This window comes from Delphinus delphis, chromosome 6 (assembly GCF_949987515.2).
Source record: "Delphinus delphis chromosome 6, mDelDel1.2, whole genome shotgun sequence".
NCBI lineage: Eukaryota > Metazoa > Chordata > Mammalia > Artiodactyla > Delphinidae > Delphinus > Delphinus delphis.
This window is the reverse complement of record NC_082688.1, coordinates 3,351,219-3,368,517: the sequence shown is the minus strand read 5'-3', so window position 1 is coordinate 3,368,517 and position 17,299 is coordinate 3,351,219. Positions and strand designations below refer to the sequence as shown.

General features: G+C 58.6%; 1 protein-coding gene across 2 annotated transcripts in view; it reads right to left on the bottom strand.

Annotated features, from left to right (window-relative positions):
• Window positions 1–1,691: 1,691 nt before the first annotated feature.
• Window positions 1,692–17,299, bottom strand: part of OLFM1 (olfactomedin 1) — a 35,661-nt gene continuing 20,053 nt past the window's right edge. For both annotated transcript variants that reach the window (XM_060013866.1, XM_060013865.1), the window contains exons 5-6: window positions 9,774–9,880; window positions 1,692–3,388 (exon numbers count right to left, since the gene is read on the bottom strand). In XM_060013866.1, coding sequence (XP_059869849.1) covers window positions 2,714–3,388; window positions 9,774–9,880 — 782 coding nt within the window. In that variant the 3' untranslated portion in view covers window positions 1,692–2,713. The remainder of the gene's footprint in view (window positions 3,389–9,773; window positions 9,881–17,299) is intronic.

Sequence of the window (17,299 nt, the reverse complement as noted above, 5' to 3'; positions counted from 1 at the left end):
GAGCTCTGAGCTGGGAGGGGAGGAAGGACGTGGGGAGAGCACAGGTGAAGGGGCCAAGGGGCTCTGGAGCGCCTTGTGCCCGGAGGTGGAGACCTGCTCGGTGAGCCCCACTGCAGCGTGTGGGCAGAGGGGAGCTGGGGTCAGAGGTGGCCTGGGCCAGGCCCGAGGCGGCACTGTCCCCTCGCAGTGCAGTGTCTAGGTGGCCCCCAGCGTGCAGTAGAGACGTGGCCCCCGGTGCGGGGGAGGGGGGTGGGGAAGGGTCCCAGGAGTGGCCCTTGACTATGCAAGGCCACCGCCCCTCCCCCCAGGCTGCCCTGCTGGCCCACACCCCCAGCATTTTTCCAGGGTCCTCTGGCATCTCCCTCCCTCCCCACCCAGTGGTCCAGGGCCCACCCAATTTCTCATGGGCGAGCTGACTGCGATCCAGGGCTCCCAACAGTGGGCAAGCCCTGGCCAGTGGTCATTCTTTTCTGCTTCCGTGTGTTACTCCACCGGAGGGGTTGGAGAGGACAAGCGGGGCCTCCACCCTACTTCTCATCCCATATCTTCCCAGCAGTTGGCCGGACCCCAAGGGCACCCACTGTGACTAGCAGACACGGTCCCCATGCCCCCGCTGCCTCCTTGCCGGACCAGCTTGCTGTCTCAGTGGCTCCAGCCTCCGAGGGGCCCCGGGGACAGAGTCAGATGTTCTTAGATGTTCTCAGACTGACTCCGAGAGTACCAGCGCCATGAACGCCAGCTACACCCCCTCTAAGTGCCACCTACACCCCTGCCTGGGGACCCGCCAGGTTCTTTCCAGGACAAGTGATGGCAACTGAAGAAGGCTGTTTTGGAAACACATCAGCCCCTCTGCTCTCTGGTTTGGGTGCGGTGCCAGCTGGGCTGAGCTCACGGGGGCTGCTGGCTTCTCCCCAGGCCCACATCACAGCCCTGCTGTCCACCCTGCCAAGGAGGCCAGCCGCCCCGGAGCAGGGGGAAGGGCAGGGGAGGGAGTGGACGGTCACCACATGCCACACCCTGCCTTGGCATCTAGCGCCAGGGCCGGTCCTGAACTGTCCTGTGAAAGGAGAGTTACTTTGACCTGTGCCTTCTCTGGCCATGTGAACCCGCAGGGCGCTCCAGAACGGCTCTGTCCTGCAGAGACTCAGGGCCCACTTAGAGACGGAGCCTGGCTTGGTATCTGCGGGTCTGGCCGTGGTGGCCTGGGCTCCCCCGATGCATGAGGTTCTCTGTCTCCAAGGCTCAGGGACCCAGACCCCAGACAGGGCTGGCCACTCACCCCCTGGATCCCCAGTGCTCCCAGTGAGCGGACTGGCCAGAGAGGGCCGGGGTTTACCTTTGCCCACTTTTCGGCAGGGTCTCTGCGGATGCCCCCTGCCACGTCGGAACCGGGTGCTTGTCCCAGGCTCCTTCCAGCTGTATCTTGGAGGAGCCTGGCGGGGTGGGGTAGGGTGGGACTCCCAGTGGTGTAGCCCTCGGATTCAGATTCACCCAAGGAGTAGGGACCTCCAAGCTGATTCTCGGGCTCCGACCCTTGCGGGGGATGAGTGCCTAGGGACCCAATGGGGCTTGTGTCCAGCCCGTGCCCTGTCCTCTTCTGAGAGGGGCACTCGCTCTGGAATACGTCTGCAAGGCTCTGGAAGTCTCGGTCATTTTTAAAACCTTCTGAAATGACAAACGAAGCAAAAACATCTCCTAATATTTTTATTGTTCCTTAGATAACCGGATAGTACAAAGTTTCCCTCTTTTTTACTTAAAAAATGTACTTTCCGCACACTGTTGCCCTCAAGAGCATTTCTTTCCCGTTGGAAACCGAAGTTTCCCTAGATGAGCCCTTCTCATCTGTGGTTACACTATTTAGATAATTTAACAAGAAGAGGCTATTTCCTTTCATGATTAGCAACGTGAACTTGGTCATCTCTCTATAAGGGCGAACACTGATGTGTTTTTTTTTTTATTTCTCTTCAGAAACAAAAACCATCCACTTACTAATCCAAACTATGGCATTGCATATACGACATTCATGGCATCAACTAAACAGACAAGTCACCACCTCGAGGAAACAACAGACGAACATTGCACGAGGTATCTACGGGGTACGCGGATTGAAACGGTGCGGCACTGCGCCTGTCCACGCCACACACGCCGGCCGCCGCTCTTGGGGACTAACTCGGGTCCACGGGCTACTTGGGGTCTCAGCATAGAGCATCTAAGACACAACACGTGGTCAAGGACGGCAGCGGCGATGAGATGCGAGTTACACTAGCCTACGTGGCCCCCTCGGCCGCCGAGCCAGGCCCGGGGGAGGGGGGCTTCAATGAGACACGACACTCAGGTCCATCGAGCTGACCATGATCTACGGACGAGTCCATGCGATCCTAACAGTGGGTTGTTCTCAGTAAGAACTGGCCAACAGTCAGTGCCTTACTTCTTGAGTATATTGACCAGAAAGGGGACCAGGGCGGGGGAACCAGGGAGCCCTGGGCTGCAGTTCCAGCCGTGTATACGGGGGCTTCTTCCCACACTGGCCGCCCTCCGGCTGGAGCTGGAGAAACGCGGGGGGCAACGCCACCCCGTGATGCCGGAGTCCACGCTGCTGCTGCTTTTTCCAAATCAGCCTTGTTCGTCTCACCGATATTCACTTGGCAGCCGTCCCACAGGAATTTCCAGGTGGGTGGAGGACGCGGACCCTCGGCTTCCAGGCCGAGGGGACCTACAGCTCATCAGACCGGATGACGTGGAAGAGGGTGACGTTGTAGAGGATCTGGTGGCCGTTGTTCCAGGCGTACAGGGCGCGGTCCTTGGGGTTGTAATCCAGCATGGAGATGTGCGAGTACTTGTTCTGGAAGGGGATGTCGATGTACTCGTAGGTAGAGGCGTTGGTTTGGTAGGCGTAGTGGACCTTGGTGCCCCCCGAGTAGCCGTTGGTGACGTAGAGGGTCCCGCAGATGATGAAGGCCTCGCCGGCGCTGCGCTTGGGGTAGCTGGTGTTCCAGGTCTGCAGCACCTGCAGGGACACGGGGTCCAGCTTGCTGACGACGATGTTGCCGGCGTTCTGGTTGGTGGCGTAGACAGCCCACAGCCCGTTCTCGTCCACCATGAGGTCGATGTCCGAGTGGCCGCCCCACGCGTAGTGGTACATGTTGTTATAGCCGGCATAGTCCAGGCTGCGCGTCTTGAGGATCGTCTCTGTCTTTAGGTCGAACCTGATGACGATGTGACTCTGGAACTTGTTGAAGTAGATGGAGCCGTTGTAGACCACCTGCCCCGTGCCGGACCAGGGGTGCGGGAGGCGGTGGGACGTGAAATTGTCCGTGGTCATGAAGGCCAGCATCGATCTGTACTCGCGGACAAAGCGGTTGTTGTGGTAGCCGTCCATGTACCAGACCTGCGGACACAGCCGACCTGTCAGTGGTGCTGAAGCGGGGGGGACCCCTCCCGGGTAGGCATCCCCTCCTGGACTTGGCGTTTAGTGATTCAGCACCCAGAGAAGGAGCCGGAAGGACTGGGAGAGAACAGACTAAATAGGGTCACGTCCTTCCTCCAAACCCACGGGGTGCCCTTCACGAGGGGCCAGGGCTGTCTCCCCACCAGGGGAGGAAGCGTCCAGCCTGGAGAAAGGACACCACGCACAGGGGTGTGGGGACCGACAGCCTGGGACCCCGCAGCCGCGCCGTGGGCGTGGCTGGCCGCCACCCTCTGCTGTTCCCGCCAAGCGGGTGTGGGTCATCTGGGAAGGCTGGCCCTCCAGCAGCATGGGGCACCGCCCTCCAGCAGGACGCTGTGGCAGAGGGCACAGCCGCCGGGGCCCGCAGGAGGACAAGTGCCCACAACACCGGGCAGTCTGCAGGGATGGCCGTTATTAAGGTCGCCAGGAAGGGCAATGCCCGATATCCCAGGGGGCGCGTGCGTCAGGCCTCTCCTTTCGTCCAGGCCCTCACAGCAGGCCGGACTGAACCACCAGTCCGGCGGGGGGACGTCACTAATTTGGCACTTGGGAAGCTCCGAGCGTAATCACTCTATCACGCCCGGTCCTGGGAAAGCGCCTCTCCCTGAGGAATCCGGGCTTCCAGAAGGCTCTGACTGCTCAAATCAACCAAGATAACAAACCCAGTAGAGGCCCAAGTTTGGGGTCACAAGAAGAAGAGCTTTCCAATGACTGCTTAAATGCCAGTTGACTCGAAAGCTGTCTAGACTTTGCACAAAACGCTTTAAGTCATTTTCAACCAACATGGGAGCAAATTAGAAAGCAATGCAGTTAGTCAGAGGAAAATCTGCCGGGCTAATGCCGTTCCCAGTGCATCTGTCTGGCAAGAAGGCAGCTGCTTTATCCGTCGAGGGCTCTGCCGGCTGCAGGAGGGATTAAGGATGTGGGAGTTTTCAGACACGGTATTGCGCATGCGTTAAAAATTAAAAAAAAAAAAAAAAACCCAAACCTGTAACCTTGTTCCTGAGACATCCATTCAGATGCTTAGAGGCAGATGTGCTTTTTGTTTTCAACAACATTTTTTTAAAGGCTGGGTCTCATCTGAGGCTTTCCATTATCCTTAGCCTCCGTCAGAGCAGCCCTCGGCGATGCGGGCCACGTATTAGAACGGGGCAAGTGCAGGGCTGGGCGGAAGGTGTCAGAGGTCCGCAGGGTGACGTGCGGACGCCCTGACATCTCGCCTCCTCTTGGTTACCTCCCAGACAGGGAGCTCACTGCTTCTCTCAAGACTTAGCTCAAGTGACAGCCCCCCTCTGCACCCTCTCCTGACCGCCCCCATCTCAGCTCGCCCTGCCTCCGCCACGAGTGGGTCTTTGATGGTGGGAACCCGGTTGGGTTGACGCATCCCTGGACCCCCAGGGATCAACACCTCCTTCCTGTGGGCAGAGCTGCGTGAAGGCAGCATCCAATTTCTAAGGATTTTTAAACTGCCTTTTCCTCCGATAAACTGGCAAATCGGTCACAGTGGGCAACACTCGGAAAAGGCAATTTAGGGTGGGAGAGAAAATCAGCACAGGTGCTAAATGTGTAACAACCAGCTCTCGGCCTGGAGGGTCTAGGCCACCAGGGAGCCCCTCTGTGCAGAAGAGGAGTGCATCATGGGACCCCCAGGGCCCGCGATGAGGGCCCACCTCTGGCAGTGCCTCCCACCCCTACGAGTTCACTCTGATCTCACCTCAAATGCCTTGTCCTGCCCTGCCTGCTCCACGTTCCAAGGCTCAGATGGAATCCCGTCCCCTCCAGGATGCCGCCCAGAACCGCTGCATCTGAACCGCGGGGGCCTGGGACCAGGGTCCTCAACCTGGCTGGGTCTCCTGGGAGCTTTCACACCCCAGAACAATGGCACAGACCTTGGGGGTAGAGCCGGGCATCAGCTGGTTAAAGCTTCCAGGGGATTCTAACGTTCGGCAGGGTCCCTGAGACCACCTGCTCCAAGTCCTCAATTCAGAGAGGCCCAGGGGTGAGGGTCTCGCCCAGGGCCACATGGTCTGTTCACCAGAAAGCAGACTGCATCTCGCACAGGACACACCCACTGCCTGTCTTCGCTGGGCCACTTCCTCCCAGACTCCCGAGGCTGTCCTCTGAAATGCCCAACCGACCCCATAAAGCAGGTTCTGTTCACGGGCACAGACAGAAGGGGACGGCGACCTGCCACTCGCTCGCTCCTGGGCTCGACCACAATGCCCGCTTCACCCACCACCGCCCGGCAGGATGCCTCGGGTGGCCCAGGTGGCCATGCGCCTCCTGTTCTCCAAGTGATGGGAACTTGTTCCCTGCCCTCCGGGCGCTGGTGACCTCAGGGCCACGCTCCATGCGGGCTGCAGCTCCCTGTGGCCGTTGTCCTGCGGGAAGGACCGTGGGGCCCCAGGCTGAGGAGGGGGGAGAGCTGAGAACACACCGGGGAACAGAAGCCAGGGAAGCCCAAGGGAGAAAGGGGCCCTTGGGGCATCAGGGCTCAGAGCCCCCGCTGCGGGTGCTTCTGTCAGCAGAAGGAAGGCCCCCCGGGGCGAGTGGCGAGAAGAGTCCCCGCGGCAGGTCTGAGGCCAGTGCGCAAGCTCCCCCACCCACGAGGGTCCCTTTGCCAGAAGAGATAAAACAAAGCCACCTTCAGACTCTTTCTTCGTAAATGCCACGCCTTGAGTGGATGTGGCCTGCCAGCTCACTGGAATCAAAACGCCTCCCCTGTAAGAAAACCTGGGTATTCCCACATCCTGACTGCATTTCGGTTCCACACAGTGGAGTTTACGGAGAACGTGGGGTTTTCCTAATTGTCCCTATTATTTTCATGTGCTTTGTAGAGAAGAAGGCCATCTCGGGGCAGGGCAGGGCAGGGCGATGCTGTCGAGTCTGGCCCCATCTTACGTGATGCAGGGATGTACCCGGGAGGGGCGGAGCGGGGGAGGGAAGCCGCCCAAAGGGCCTCGCTTAGTAACGTGACCATGTCCTCTCCTCCCTTTGGCGGGGCAGGCATCTGTCACGTGTCCTCCTGGCAGGACCTGACCTCAAGGAGCCGGCTCCGGTGGGAAAGATGCTCTAAAGGGAGCCCTGAGCTGGACAGGTGAGTAGGGAGGTGGGAGGCTTCACTGGGGAGTGAGGCTTGAAAGGGGGGCGAGGTCAGCAGCCCCAAGACCGTCCCCGACCACACGAAACAGTGTGACCGTGCAGTTCGGATAATACGACCTTCAGGAAGACGGATTCTGTAGGAATAAAATACCTGGATGGCTGTGACACTGTTTAGATGACAGGGAAGGACTTTTAAACACTAAACTGAGCTCACTGCTGGTTGGGAAATGACAGGTGTTCCAGTGATGAGACCACCCCTCTGAACGTGAACTTCCTGGGGGCCAGAGGCTGGCTGGTCCCCTTACCACTGTCTGATGTGAGCGGGCCTGGGACTTCTACGGTGGAAGCACGGCTGTTAAGAGGGATGGTGGATGCCGGACCTTAGACGGTCCACAGTCAGAGGTACGCGCCTCAGCGTCTTGGTCTCCCGGGGAGGGACACAGCCTGGGGTGACGAGAGCATGGCTTCTGGAACTCTGGTACCATCAGAAGCTTCTGGACAGGGTGGAGGACCACCGGAGCCCAGCCAGTGCCTACACACAGGTGGTGCTTAACGAACGAGCTAACCTGGTTCTAACAGCTCAGCACAAAGGCAGGGGGACCCGAAAGCCCCTTGGAGGGCTCCCGGACAGGGGTTCCAAGGCAATTCCCCACCCTGGCTGTTGGCCACACCCCTCTTTCCTCGCCCTCTGTGGCCTCCTGCACTGAAGCTGACACTGATTTTTTTTTGGGGGGAGAGCGAGTTATTGGTCTCCTGTGTGTGATCAAAACTGGACGGAGAATGGAAAAGATCAAAACAAAAGAAACCAGCTCCCTTCTAGATCAATGGCAGGACCTGGGGACGTGTCACTTAGCAGGCTGTGAGCTGGTGGCTGTGCTGATCTCACGGCATGGGGCAGGACTGCCGACTGCCCACAGCTTTGGAGCAGGCCCCCAGGGTCCCCTGCCAGCGAGCTGGTCCCCTCCCTCCCTCCCCACGCGGTCAGCTCCCACAAAGGCCCCCCTTCCGCCTTCCTGCTTGCGCTCTGTCCATCACCAAGGCCCCCTTTCCTGGACGGTGATCAACTCATCAAGCAGAAAAGAGATGTCTAATTCCCCAAAGCATTCATCACCGCCTCGACGGCTTTGCAGATGAACCTACATCCTCACGGTACGGGGGGTTCCAGGAGCCCTCATACGTGATCTCTGAGAGAAGAAAATCTGACGAGCGCTCACTACAACAAAGGAAACTGACACCAATGTGGGGACCCAGAGGCACATCTGCGGTGTCAGGTGGGGCGAAATCCTCTAGACCGGGGTTCGTCCTCTGCAGCACCAAGGTCATTGGTTCCAGCTGACGGATCCCAAGAGGCCTGCTGGGTCAGTGGGGTGGGTGTGGTGGGGCGGGCAGGGGGCAGGCAGGAGGTGGGGAGAAGGCAACGGAGAGGAGGGTGACTCGGGAGACTCAACCTGGAACATCGCGGTAAATAAATGGTTAATAAACCCACCGGCCAGCCTTTCCTGAGACCTTGGGCAAGTCACGTGACCCTCCTGGCCCTGCGTTTTCTCATCAACACAGCAGAGACAACTATGATCTCCGGCTGGAGGGCAGCCGTGGGACCAAACCAGGACAGGCACAGGTGCGCTCAGCTGAGGGCTGGGCACACGTGTCGCTGCGTCCTAGAAACCAATACTTCCTCTTGTATTTCAATATAAACGTCATGCGCTCAGGGTCTGCGTCACCCTCTTGTTTTCACGTCTGCGTTACTGTTATCATCACTGACATCTGCAGCAAGAGCACACTCCTAACCAAACTCAGAACCAAAGTGGTGTTTTCCAGGGGGATGCAGATGAAACTGAAGAGTAGTCAGGGTAACAACTGGCCAATCAAATGGTTCATTGGTAATTAACTGGTAATTAACTGGCCAACTAAATTCTTAGAAAACTTCCAAGGACCAGCTAGCCGTCACCATTCAGAAAATAAAACACAAAGAAACGTCACCCCCAAAATACCGGACCCGGTCATTTCCCGGGTTGGCAGCCTGTAGCCGGCCCCCTCCTTCCAGAACTCTCTGCCTGCAGACCCGGGGATGAGGTCTGGGAAGAGGCTGCTGGCCTGCCGGGGGGTGGGTAAGGAAGGGGAGAGACGGGGGTTCCTCCCACTGGAGGTTGTGGGATAAAAAGACAGACGCCCGGATCGCTGGAAAGCCCATCGTGGTCCCCCAGGCGTTTTCCCCAGAAGGAGAATGTGCTGCTCCCTGATCTAAACAGAAGCGATCACACTGTCCAAAGGGTGGGAATGGGGCTGGGGGAGGAGCAGACATCAGAAGCCTCAAGCTCCCTCCCCACTGAAAATCCTCCAGACAAGGCTCAGAGGTTCTCCAATTCCTAAGCTCCTTTCTCAATCCGCCCAGAGGAAGAGTTGAAGTTTTTTTTTAAGTGTTTATTTTCTAAACGTCCTGCAGGCAAGGGGCTGGGTAAGAGAGGCCCTGGACTGTTGTGACGGTTCTCTCCGGGTGCCAGCGGTCAGGCTGGTGGACCACCAAGGGACAGGGATGCCCACAGCTCCTTTCCTCCAACCGAGAGCCAGAACCCTGGGCGTTCGGAACCTCCCTTCGCTGAAACGCTCCCCAAGGACGCTGTGGTGATGGACGGATGTTACCCGGGCCCAGTGGGCCAGGTGCCACCCTCCCAGCCAGCCAGCCCTCTGCTCCCCACGCCCCGAAGGGACTCCAACGACAACGCAACGCAGCCCCCACCCCATCCCGATCAAGACAGACGCGCCGCTCGGTCGTCTCTCTCTCCTTTTATGAGGTCTTTACCCAGGGAGGGAGAGTCTAGAAAAGAAAGAACATGGCTTTTCTCCTAAATCAAAAAAGAACATGAGTTTCCATCAGCCATGAAAGGAATGGCAAATGAAACGCAAATGAGAAGTCATTAAAACAAGAAGGCCTGACCGTGCTGTTCCCCAGCGGAGCGGGGGCAGTGCTGTGAGCACGGGAAGGTTTCAGCCCGGAGGCAGCCCCTCCGCTCCCAGGGGCCGAGCCACGCGGGGAGGGGGTCGCAGGCGTCCTCGGACCCGCCTCCCTCGCGGCCTGTGACTCTGCCTTAGTACAGGGACCTCGGCAAGGGACCTGGACCTCTCCCCTAAGTCCCTGGAACCCCACCCCGGGGGCACCAAGTTTCGCTCGTCCACACCCCCCCCCCCCCGCCCCAGACCCAGATCCAATGAAGGAAGCACTTACCCTGTTATCACCTTCTGGGGCCAGAGGGTCCGTCATCCAGGACCCAAACCTCGAGCCGGAGGTCTTGATGGTCACGGGGTCACTTATGCCCGTCAGCTTGCCGCACGCTGTAAGAGAGGACACGGCGCAGGGGAGTGAGTGCCTGGGCCCAGCCCCAAAGGCGAGAGAGGCCACCACCCCCCTCCCCCAAGCAGAGAGCAACGGAGGCCAGGGCGGGTGGGGAGAGGGAGGTGCAGTCCCCTGGGCCTCGGGCCAGGGGTGCCAGGGCCGCACCTCCCGATGGGGCGGCCAGCCTCGCCCAGACGCAGTTTTCTCCTCTGGGAAGCAGGGGCGGCAGCCGCTGGACCTCCTAAGGAGAAAGTGCATCCGCGGTCCAGCACAGGAGGAAGGGCGCTCCTTCCCCCTGGAGGGCCTGTGAGCTTCCCTGCAGGGTGACGGCAGGCTCCCTACTGCCTGGAGGAGGTACCCAGGGGCCGGAGGGCTGGGATTTGAAGTCACTGACGGAGCAGAGAGCACGGGGGTGACGGAGCCCTCCCGTCGCACAGATGGAGGCGGGAGACGGGCTGGGATGCACTCGGGGCCACACCGACACTCGGGCATTCCCGACAGCCCAGCGCCCTTCCCACTGCCCCTGATAGCCCCGGGCAGCCACCATGCCCAGCAGAAATCCCCCTCCTGCCACCTGGATGCCACCCTGTGTGCATAGCCCTGAAGCCTTCCGGAATAAGTCAACTCAGCCAGCCTCAGACGGGCAAAAGGTTCCTGACCCTCAGAAGCCGACTGGCCCCTCGACGTAGGCAGTGGGCCCTGCCCTGCGGGGACATGTGCCGGCTGGGACGCCCTGCCTTTCTTCCAGGCCAGGCCTGCGTGCAACTCCCCAGCTCTGCCTGCTCTGCTAAACTGCCACTGTATTAGCAGACGTAGAGGTCAGTCTGCAAAGTTTAAAGGAGACCTGCGCGTTTTCAGAAGATTGCCAGTGACTTAACCCAGGGACCGTGGTTTAGCCGGGGGTCATCCCGCCAAGTGAGGTGGCCCGGCCTCGGGGAGGGGCCCATGGCCACCTCTGCACTGTCTGGGGTGCCTCCCACTCTCTCCCCAAACTTAAAGTGGGGCAAGCAGATCCATCAGCATCATTGAACAAGACTGCAGAAGTGGCCGCCCTGGACCCCCAGCCCAGTGCCTGGGGCCTCTGTCTCTTTGTGTTGTCAGGAGACCTTGTATCTGGGCAACGCGGAGGCTTTGGACCGGGATTAAGAGCTGACTGCAAAGCAGAAGAAAGGCGGCTTTACAGCCAAATTCCCATCAAGTCACGCTGCCCCGCTCCTAAGCCCCAGCGGTGCCGCTCCCCAGGCTGCTGCCTCTGGCCCAGATTCGAAAAAGGAACTCAACTATTTTTACTCGCCCATCCCTTCCCAGTGTATATTTGCCTGTTCCCCTTTCAGGAGGAATTGCACACTTTTTCCCACTGAAATACTGTCCCCTCAAGACCGGCCCTGTCCACACCCCCCATCTGAGGGAGGACAGACAGAGGACAAAGGGACTGGACATTACGTGCAGGTCAGCCAACATCTACAGCAACCAGAAGTAAGAAAAAAGTGGGTCCTTGGAAAGCTCACGAGAGCGTGCGTGCCCACGAGAGCCCCAGACCAGGTTCTCATCCCACAAGGGTTTTGAGAATTTGGGGTGGGGTTCCCTGAGGGTTCCGTCTGGAGGAGGGAGGGCAGGGGAGAAGCAGGACACTAGGCTGGTCTCCCCCCAGCACCCTCTTTGTTTCTGTGACCCTGGGGGGTTCTGGGCTGCCCCCGGGAGACAGCAGACCCTCCGAACTGGGTGGGAAATGCTAACAGGGGCCATCGAACACCAGAGACAGCCCATCTCCCTGCTGCCCAGAGGCCAGCAAAGTGCCCCATGTGAATGTCCCGTGCAGGGCCTCCCCACCACTGAGTCAGGGACAGTGGTCCTGTCTGCCGCCCGGAAGGAGAAGTCCCAAGGCACCATGGCCCCAAGGGTGTCACAGATCGGGGGCCCCGGGTGGGATGCCTGCTGGTGCTCCATCGCGGGCACACTTCCCAGTGAGACGTCCGCTCACGCCAAGGCCCTGCCCGGCCTTCAGCGGCCACACCCGGCCTGGGACGACCTCCCCCGAAGGAGACAGACATCCATCCTTTACATCACATTCAGAAGGTGACGCTGGCGGGTGAGGCCCGGCTCGGCCGCCTGCCCAGCTCTACTCGCCTCCCTTCCTTTGCTCAGGCCCACCCTCATCGGGACAGCCAGACCCCCACCCCGCTCCTGCCCTCCTGTCTTCTGTGGCTGGACCCACACCGACGCCTCTGCAGAGCCCGCTCCCTTCTGGACGGCACCCACCCTGCCTCCCCGACTCAGGCTGGGCCTGCACACCCCCTGGGAGTGGCCCCGGGCGTCCGGGTCTCACGACCCCAGGCAGGACGCCCCTCCCCCCCGCAAGGCTCAGCCTGGGGGAGCTGTCCAAAACGAACGAATGAACGAGCAAATGACTGAACAAATGACTCACCTCTCAGGAACTGAGAGGTATAAGTACCCATCTCCCAGAAAGTCCTCGTCAGCCCACTGCTTTGCCACGTAACCCGCCAGAGGGGGCGGGGGGGGGGGATGGTGGGTCGCCTCTTCTGAGGGCAGCTTCCTTATCTGCCAGAAGGATACCCACCCCAGAGGCGGTGGTGGGAATTAAAGCAGTTAACCAGTGGGGAGCTTCTAGAAGGATGCCCGTCACGCATAAGTGCCCAGTGAGGCCAGCGGCCATGGATTCACACTGAGACTGTGGCCAAGTCCAGGCTTGGGGCTGCCCCGGATGGTCCCACTGCGTTCGGCCCACACGTGGCTGCAGAGAAGGGGAGACCGTCTGCGGGGGGGCCGGGGGGCGGGAGGAGGGCGTCTGCACCAGCTCCAGCCCCGCCCTGCCCTGGGCTGAGGTCTCCCCCAGTGCACCCTGGCCCGAGGGGCTGAGCCCAGCCTCCCCCAGCCTCTCGGAGGGAGCCTTAAAATCACGGATGAGGCAGCAGAGAAGGGCCCAGCTGGCCCGTGAGGCCTGCTCGGCCAACTCCTGGCTGTGGGCTCGGCTCTCCACTGGGGATGGAGGCTGCCCGCCCTGCTTGAGTCACGGAGTTATTTTTGGTTCTCCATCCAGACTGGCTGTGCCAAGACCTCGGGAACTGTCAGGATCTAAAAAAGCCCCACGGCAGAGCCGCGAGGCAGAGTCTTGGCACGTTCCGTTCACGAAAGTGGCCCTCTCTTGTCACGAGCGCTTGGGCTTCGTGGATGGGGAGGGAAGGGAAGCCGAGCAGGTCCATCTCAGAGGAGGCTGGGCGCCAGGCACAGCACCCTCAGCTGGGAGGGCCCTGAGAGCCCAGGCCGGGTCTCAGGAGGGGGGCCGCCTTGCAAAGCGGGGAGCCTGGACAGAGCAGCCTCCGCAGGTGAAATCCTCTGGTTCCCGCTATTCCTAGAAGGAGGCCACTTCTGAACAACAGCCCGAGTGACCTCTGACAGGAGCCTAAGCGGGCCCCAGGGCGACGTGCCCGCCAAGGAACCGGGCCAGAGACCAGATTGAGGGGGCTGACTGCTCCACAGCAGGCAGACGGGTCCCGGGACCGCCCGTCCCAGCTTGTATCCCTAAAGACTGGAGAGTTAGGCTGGAAGAGCTGGCAGAGCTGGGAGCTCAGACAGACACAAGTCCTTGCAGAAGAGCTAACCGGGGACGGAGCAGCCTCCCTGCAAGCCCAGGCCCAGAGCCCCGAGGGCCACCCTGGACGCCCATCTCCCCTCCGCACCTGGGCAGGGACGGGGACGTTGAGAGAACTCTTGCGATCCCGAGCACTTCCCGGAAGGAACCTGGGGGGACACCTGCCTGCCTGCTGGGACCACTGAGGTCACTGCCGTGGGCGGCACCTGGACTCGGGTCCCCTCCCTCCTCGCTGTCCTAGTCGGTCCCCTGCAGACTGAGACACCCTAAACTTCCCTCTCAATCCTGAGTGTAAATCCGCGTGGGCTAACGTACCCACCGTCCTTGGGAGCAGCTCACTCACCCGGCTCCACCCGGCCTCTGGGGAGGAGGTAAGGGCCCCTCTCTCTGTCTCCTCGACCTTCCCTACAGAGGCCTTTAGCACCGGAGAACCAGGACGGTCCAGCTGGGGGAAGCCCTGAAGTCAGCCAGTTGCCCTCATTTTACAGACAGGACTGAGGCCCGACACTAACGGGCATGTGCCATGCCCGGGACACGTGCATGAGTACCAACGACGTTCCGCATCGGCTCTTAAGTCTCTGCTTTTGGCTGGTCTAGCTGCTGGGGCCTCTGATTCTGCAGGCTCTCCACGGAGTGGCAGCAAAAGCTCGGGGGACGGGGTCGCCGGGCAGCTCTGCCTCTCCCTTGCCTCGCCCGGGAACCAGAGGAACTGCAGGGGAGCCGTGGACACCCGCCTCCCTTCCGGATGACGCCCAAGAGGTGCTGAGCCCCATGTCCAGTTCCAGAAATCAGACTTTCAGATTCACGTTCTGGCTGGGAACGTGAGGAACACATTAGGAAAAACACACAATGCCATTTAAATGGATTTAAAATGGAAACAGAAAACCAATGGAACCTGCAGTCCTTGGTTTTTTTTCCCCTGTGTACGGAATTGTCAGCAACATCACTTTGAAGAGAATAGAGACCTAATTAAGAGCACTGTGGGGAAACTGCAGGGAGACCCTCTTCCCCATCATTACACCAGGAAGGTAACCGAGATGCTGTTCACCAGAGCAAAAGGAACCTACAGTCAGACCCAGGAGACAAGAGGCGGAGGTGGCGGGGGGCCGGGGGGAGGCGGGGGAGGCCGAGGAAGGAACTGCCGGCCTCTGAGACACTGCATCTTCAGGAGTCCTAACCGCCCAGGACAGCATCAGTGCTGGCTTCCCCTGTTCTACGCTCACCGGCAACCTCCCAGCGAAGAAACAGGCTGCTAAGATGGTACCTGTTTGCAAGGCTAAAATAAAGACTAAAATAAGCAGCCGCAGGTATTGGTTGGGTCTCTAAGTTACCGAGCGTGAATGAAAACCTGGGAAGCGGGAGAAGCGACAGCAGCTGTATCTACGTATTACCTGTTGTCTGTCTACCTATCTACCTACCTACTTATTATCTGTTGTCTACCTACCTACCTACTGGCTTACGTACTTACCTATCTACCTATTATCTGTTGTCTATCCAACTACCAACCTACTGACTTACCTACCTATTTACCTATTATCTGTTGTCTATCTATCTACCTACCTACCTATGTATTATCTGTTTACCTACCTACTAACCTACTTATCTATCATCTGACTGTCTAACTACCTACGGACCTACCTACCTACCTATCGGTCTAGCTGTCTCTTTACCTAGCAATCATGTCTAGCTATCGGGTACTACGTACCCACCTGCCTACGTGTCCTATCACCACCTACTCTATGCTGGGCACAGTGCGCAGCCCGTGACGTGAATGGTGTCTGTGGACTCACACAGTGACCCCAGGGTGCAGGGACTCCTACGCCTTCAACTTACAGACGAAGAGGCGGCTGAAATGCAAAGTGGTCAGTGCCTTGGGTGAACCACAGGGCCATTGAGTGGCACCTACCACTTTAGGACACTGCCTCCCCCAGATGGGGGTTCTCAGTTCGGTGTTCACCCACATCACCCACCCGAGTGCTGGTGAAAGACGGACCCCCACCCACCTGCCCGAAGACTCAGCAGGTCCATCTACAGGTCAAGGTCTTTGTGAGTGCAGAAGTGACTGCACTCAGTGGTGGAGAACAGGGCTCCGGGGGCCTCTTCATCCTCTCTCCTTATTTCAGCGGCCCAAGGGGACCCATGTGAAAGCCCCAAGATCCCAAGCCCTAAAGTGAATTCACCCAGCTTCTAAAACTAGGCCGAGTTCGGGCACGAAGGCTGCTCGTCCGGGAAGGGCAGCATCCTCCCAGAAAGACCCTTAGCTTCTCATCAGTTGTTACTTTGCCCCCTCTGAATTTCCACTTGGCTCCTTCATCCGTTAATCGGAAAATGTGAAGGTTTAATCTTGGTTTCCCACTGGTTTCTACACGGTCTGTCTACCGGGGAATAAAAATGCTACTGTGGAGAAATAAGTAACAAAGAAACCCCCAGGGGCCGAGAGCCCCCAGGGGGAGCGTTGGAGGGTCTGGAGAGAGGTGACGGGAGCTTAGGGTAGAGCGAGCTTTATGGGTAGAAACCCAAAGACAGTGCCCACCAGAAGTATTCACGCAGTCCCATAACCACGGATAAGCCTGATAACCAGTAGCATTTCAAACATTCCCGCTGACTCCTGAATGCTGAAATGGGAAGAGCTGGTAGAGACCGTCCAGCCCAGACCCCCTCCCCGGGACTGTCCCAGGTCACCCAGTCCCGGACACACCAGGACGTGGGTGCCGTGAAGCACATCTGAAGAAACGCAGCAGATAATCCCTCACGTGATGCAAGTGTACAGATCACAACGGATTCGTCCTAATGCTCTGAACAGCGCTCACCGCCCTCTCCCGGACTGGGGAGCGTTACTAGGGCACCTAGAACGGCATTAAAAATAAACTAGACGCGGGAACCTGTTCAAACAAAAAGGCTGGCTGACTCGACCTTCTTGCCCTTTGAACGTTCTCTCTCTCCCACTTAATAGCAATGGGGATTTTTTTTAAAAGTATTTGTTCTTTGGGGATGTTTTAAGTTTAAAATAAGGCATTTGTAGCGTGTGTGGGGCGGGGGATGAAAAGGGAATCAAGTGAAAACATCAGATAAAACCTAAAGGAAACTTTTTCATAAAGCAGAATTACCCTAAAAGCTACCCTAAGTTACTCTAAAAAGTAAACCCTATGAAAAGGAACAACCTCTGTGTTAGAGAACAGTGGGTGCAAGGGCCAGCCAATCTTTCCTAAGAAAACCCGAAAATGGAATTGGGATTTAAAATGTGCTACTTAAAAGTGGACTCCGACGCTGACACGTTAAGATTTGCTAAAGCAATTAACACGGAAGTGGATAAGGCGAGTGGGTATCAACCACAAATAAGATTCCGAAGGAGCCCAGGGGCCGCTGGCTCCAGTCCCACCCCTTCCAGGCACCGGGAGGGACTCCCTGGCTTGTTGCGAATGGCAAGTCTTCCACTGTGATGTGATGGATTTTTCTGCATGATTCAGTATCTCAGGGAGCTCCATCAGCCCTCGTCCGCAAGCTGGAGGGAATCTTAAGATGTACGTTTCCCGCTCTATGAAAACCTGTGTCTTAAAAAGTCACCCAACACACACACACACACACGCGCGTTCTTCAGATGGTAGGTAACATCTAACGTCATTTTTCCAGATGTGCAGCTCAATGGGCTCTGTGAGCTGGCCTCTGCACAGGATTGGACAAGGCCCTAGGACAGGTGGTGCCTACTTCCCTCGGCTATCTGTCAAGGCAGCCCTACCCAGGAGCCCTAATCCAGCCATTGCTCCCTGACGCCAGGCGGGCGCTGTCCACTTCAGCACCACTCCCTAAG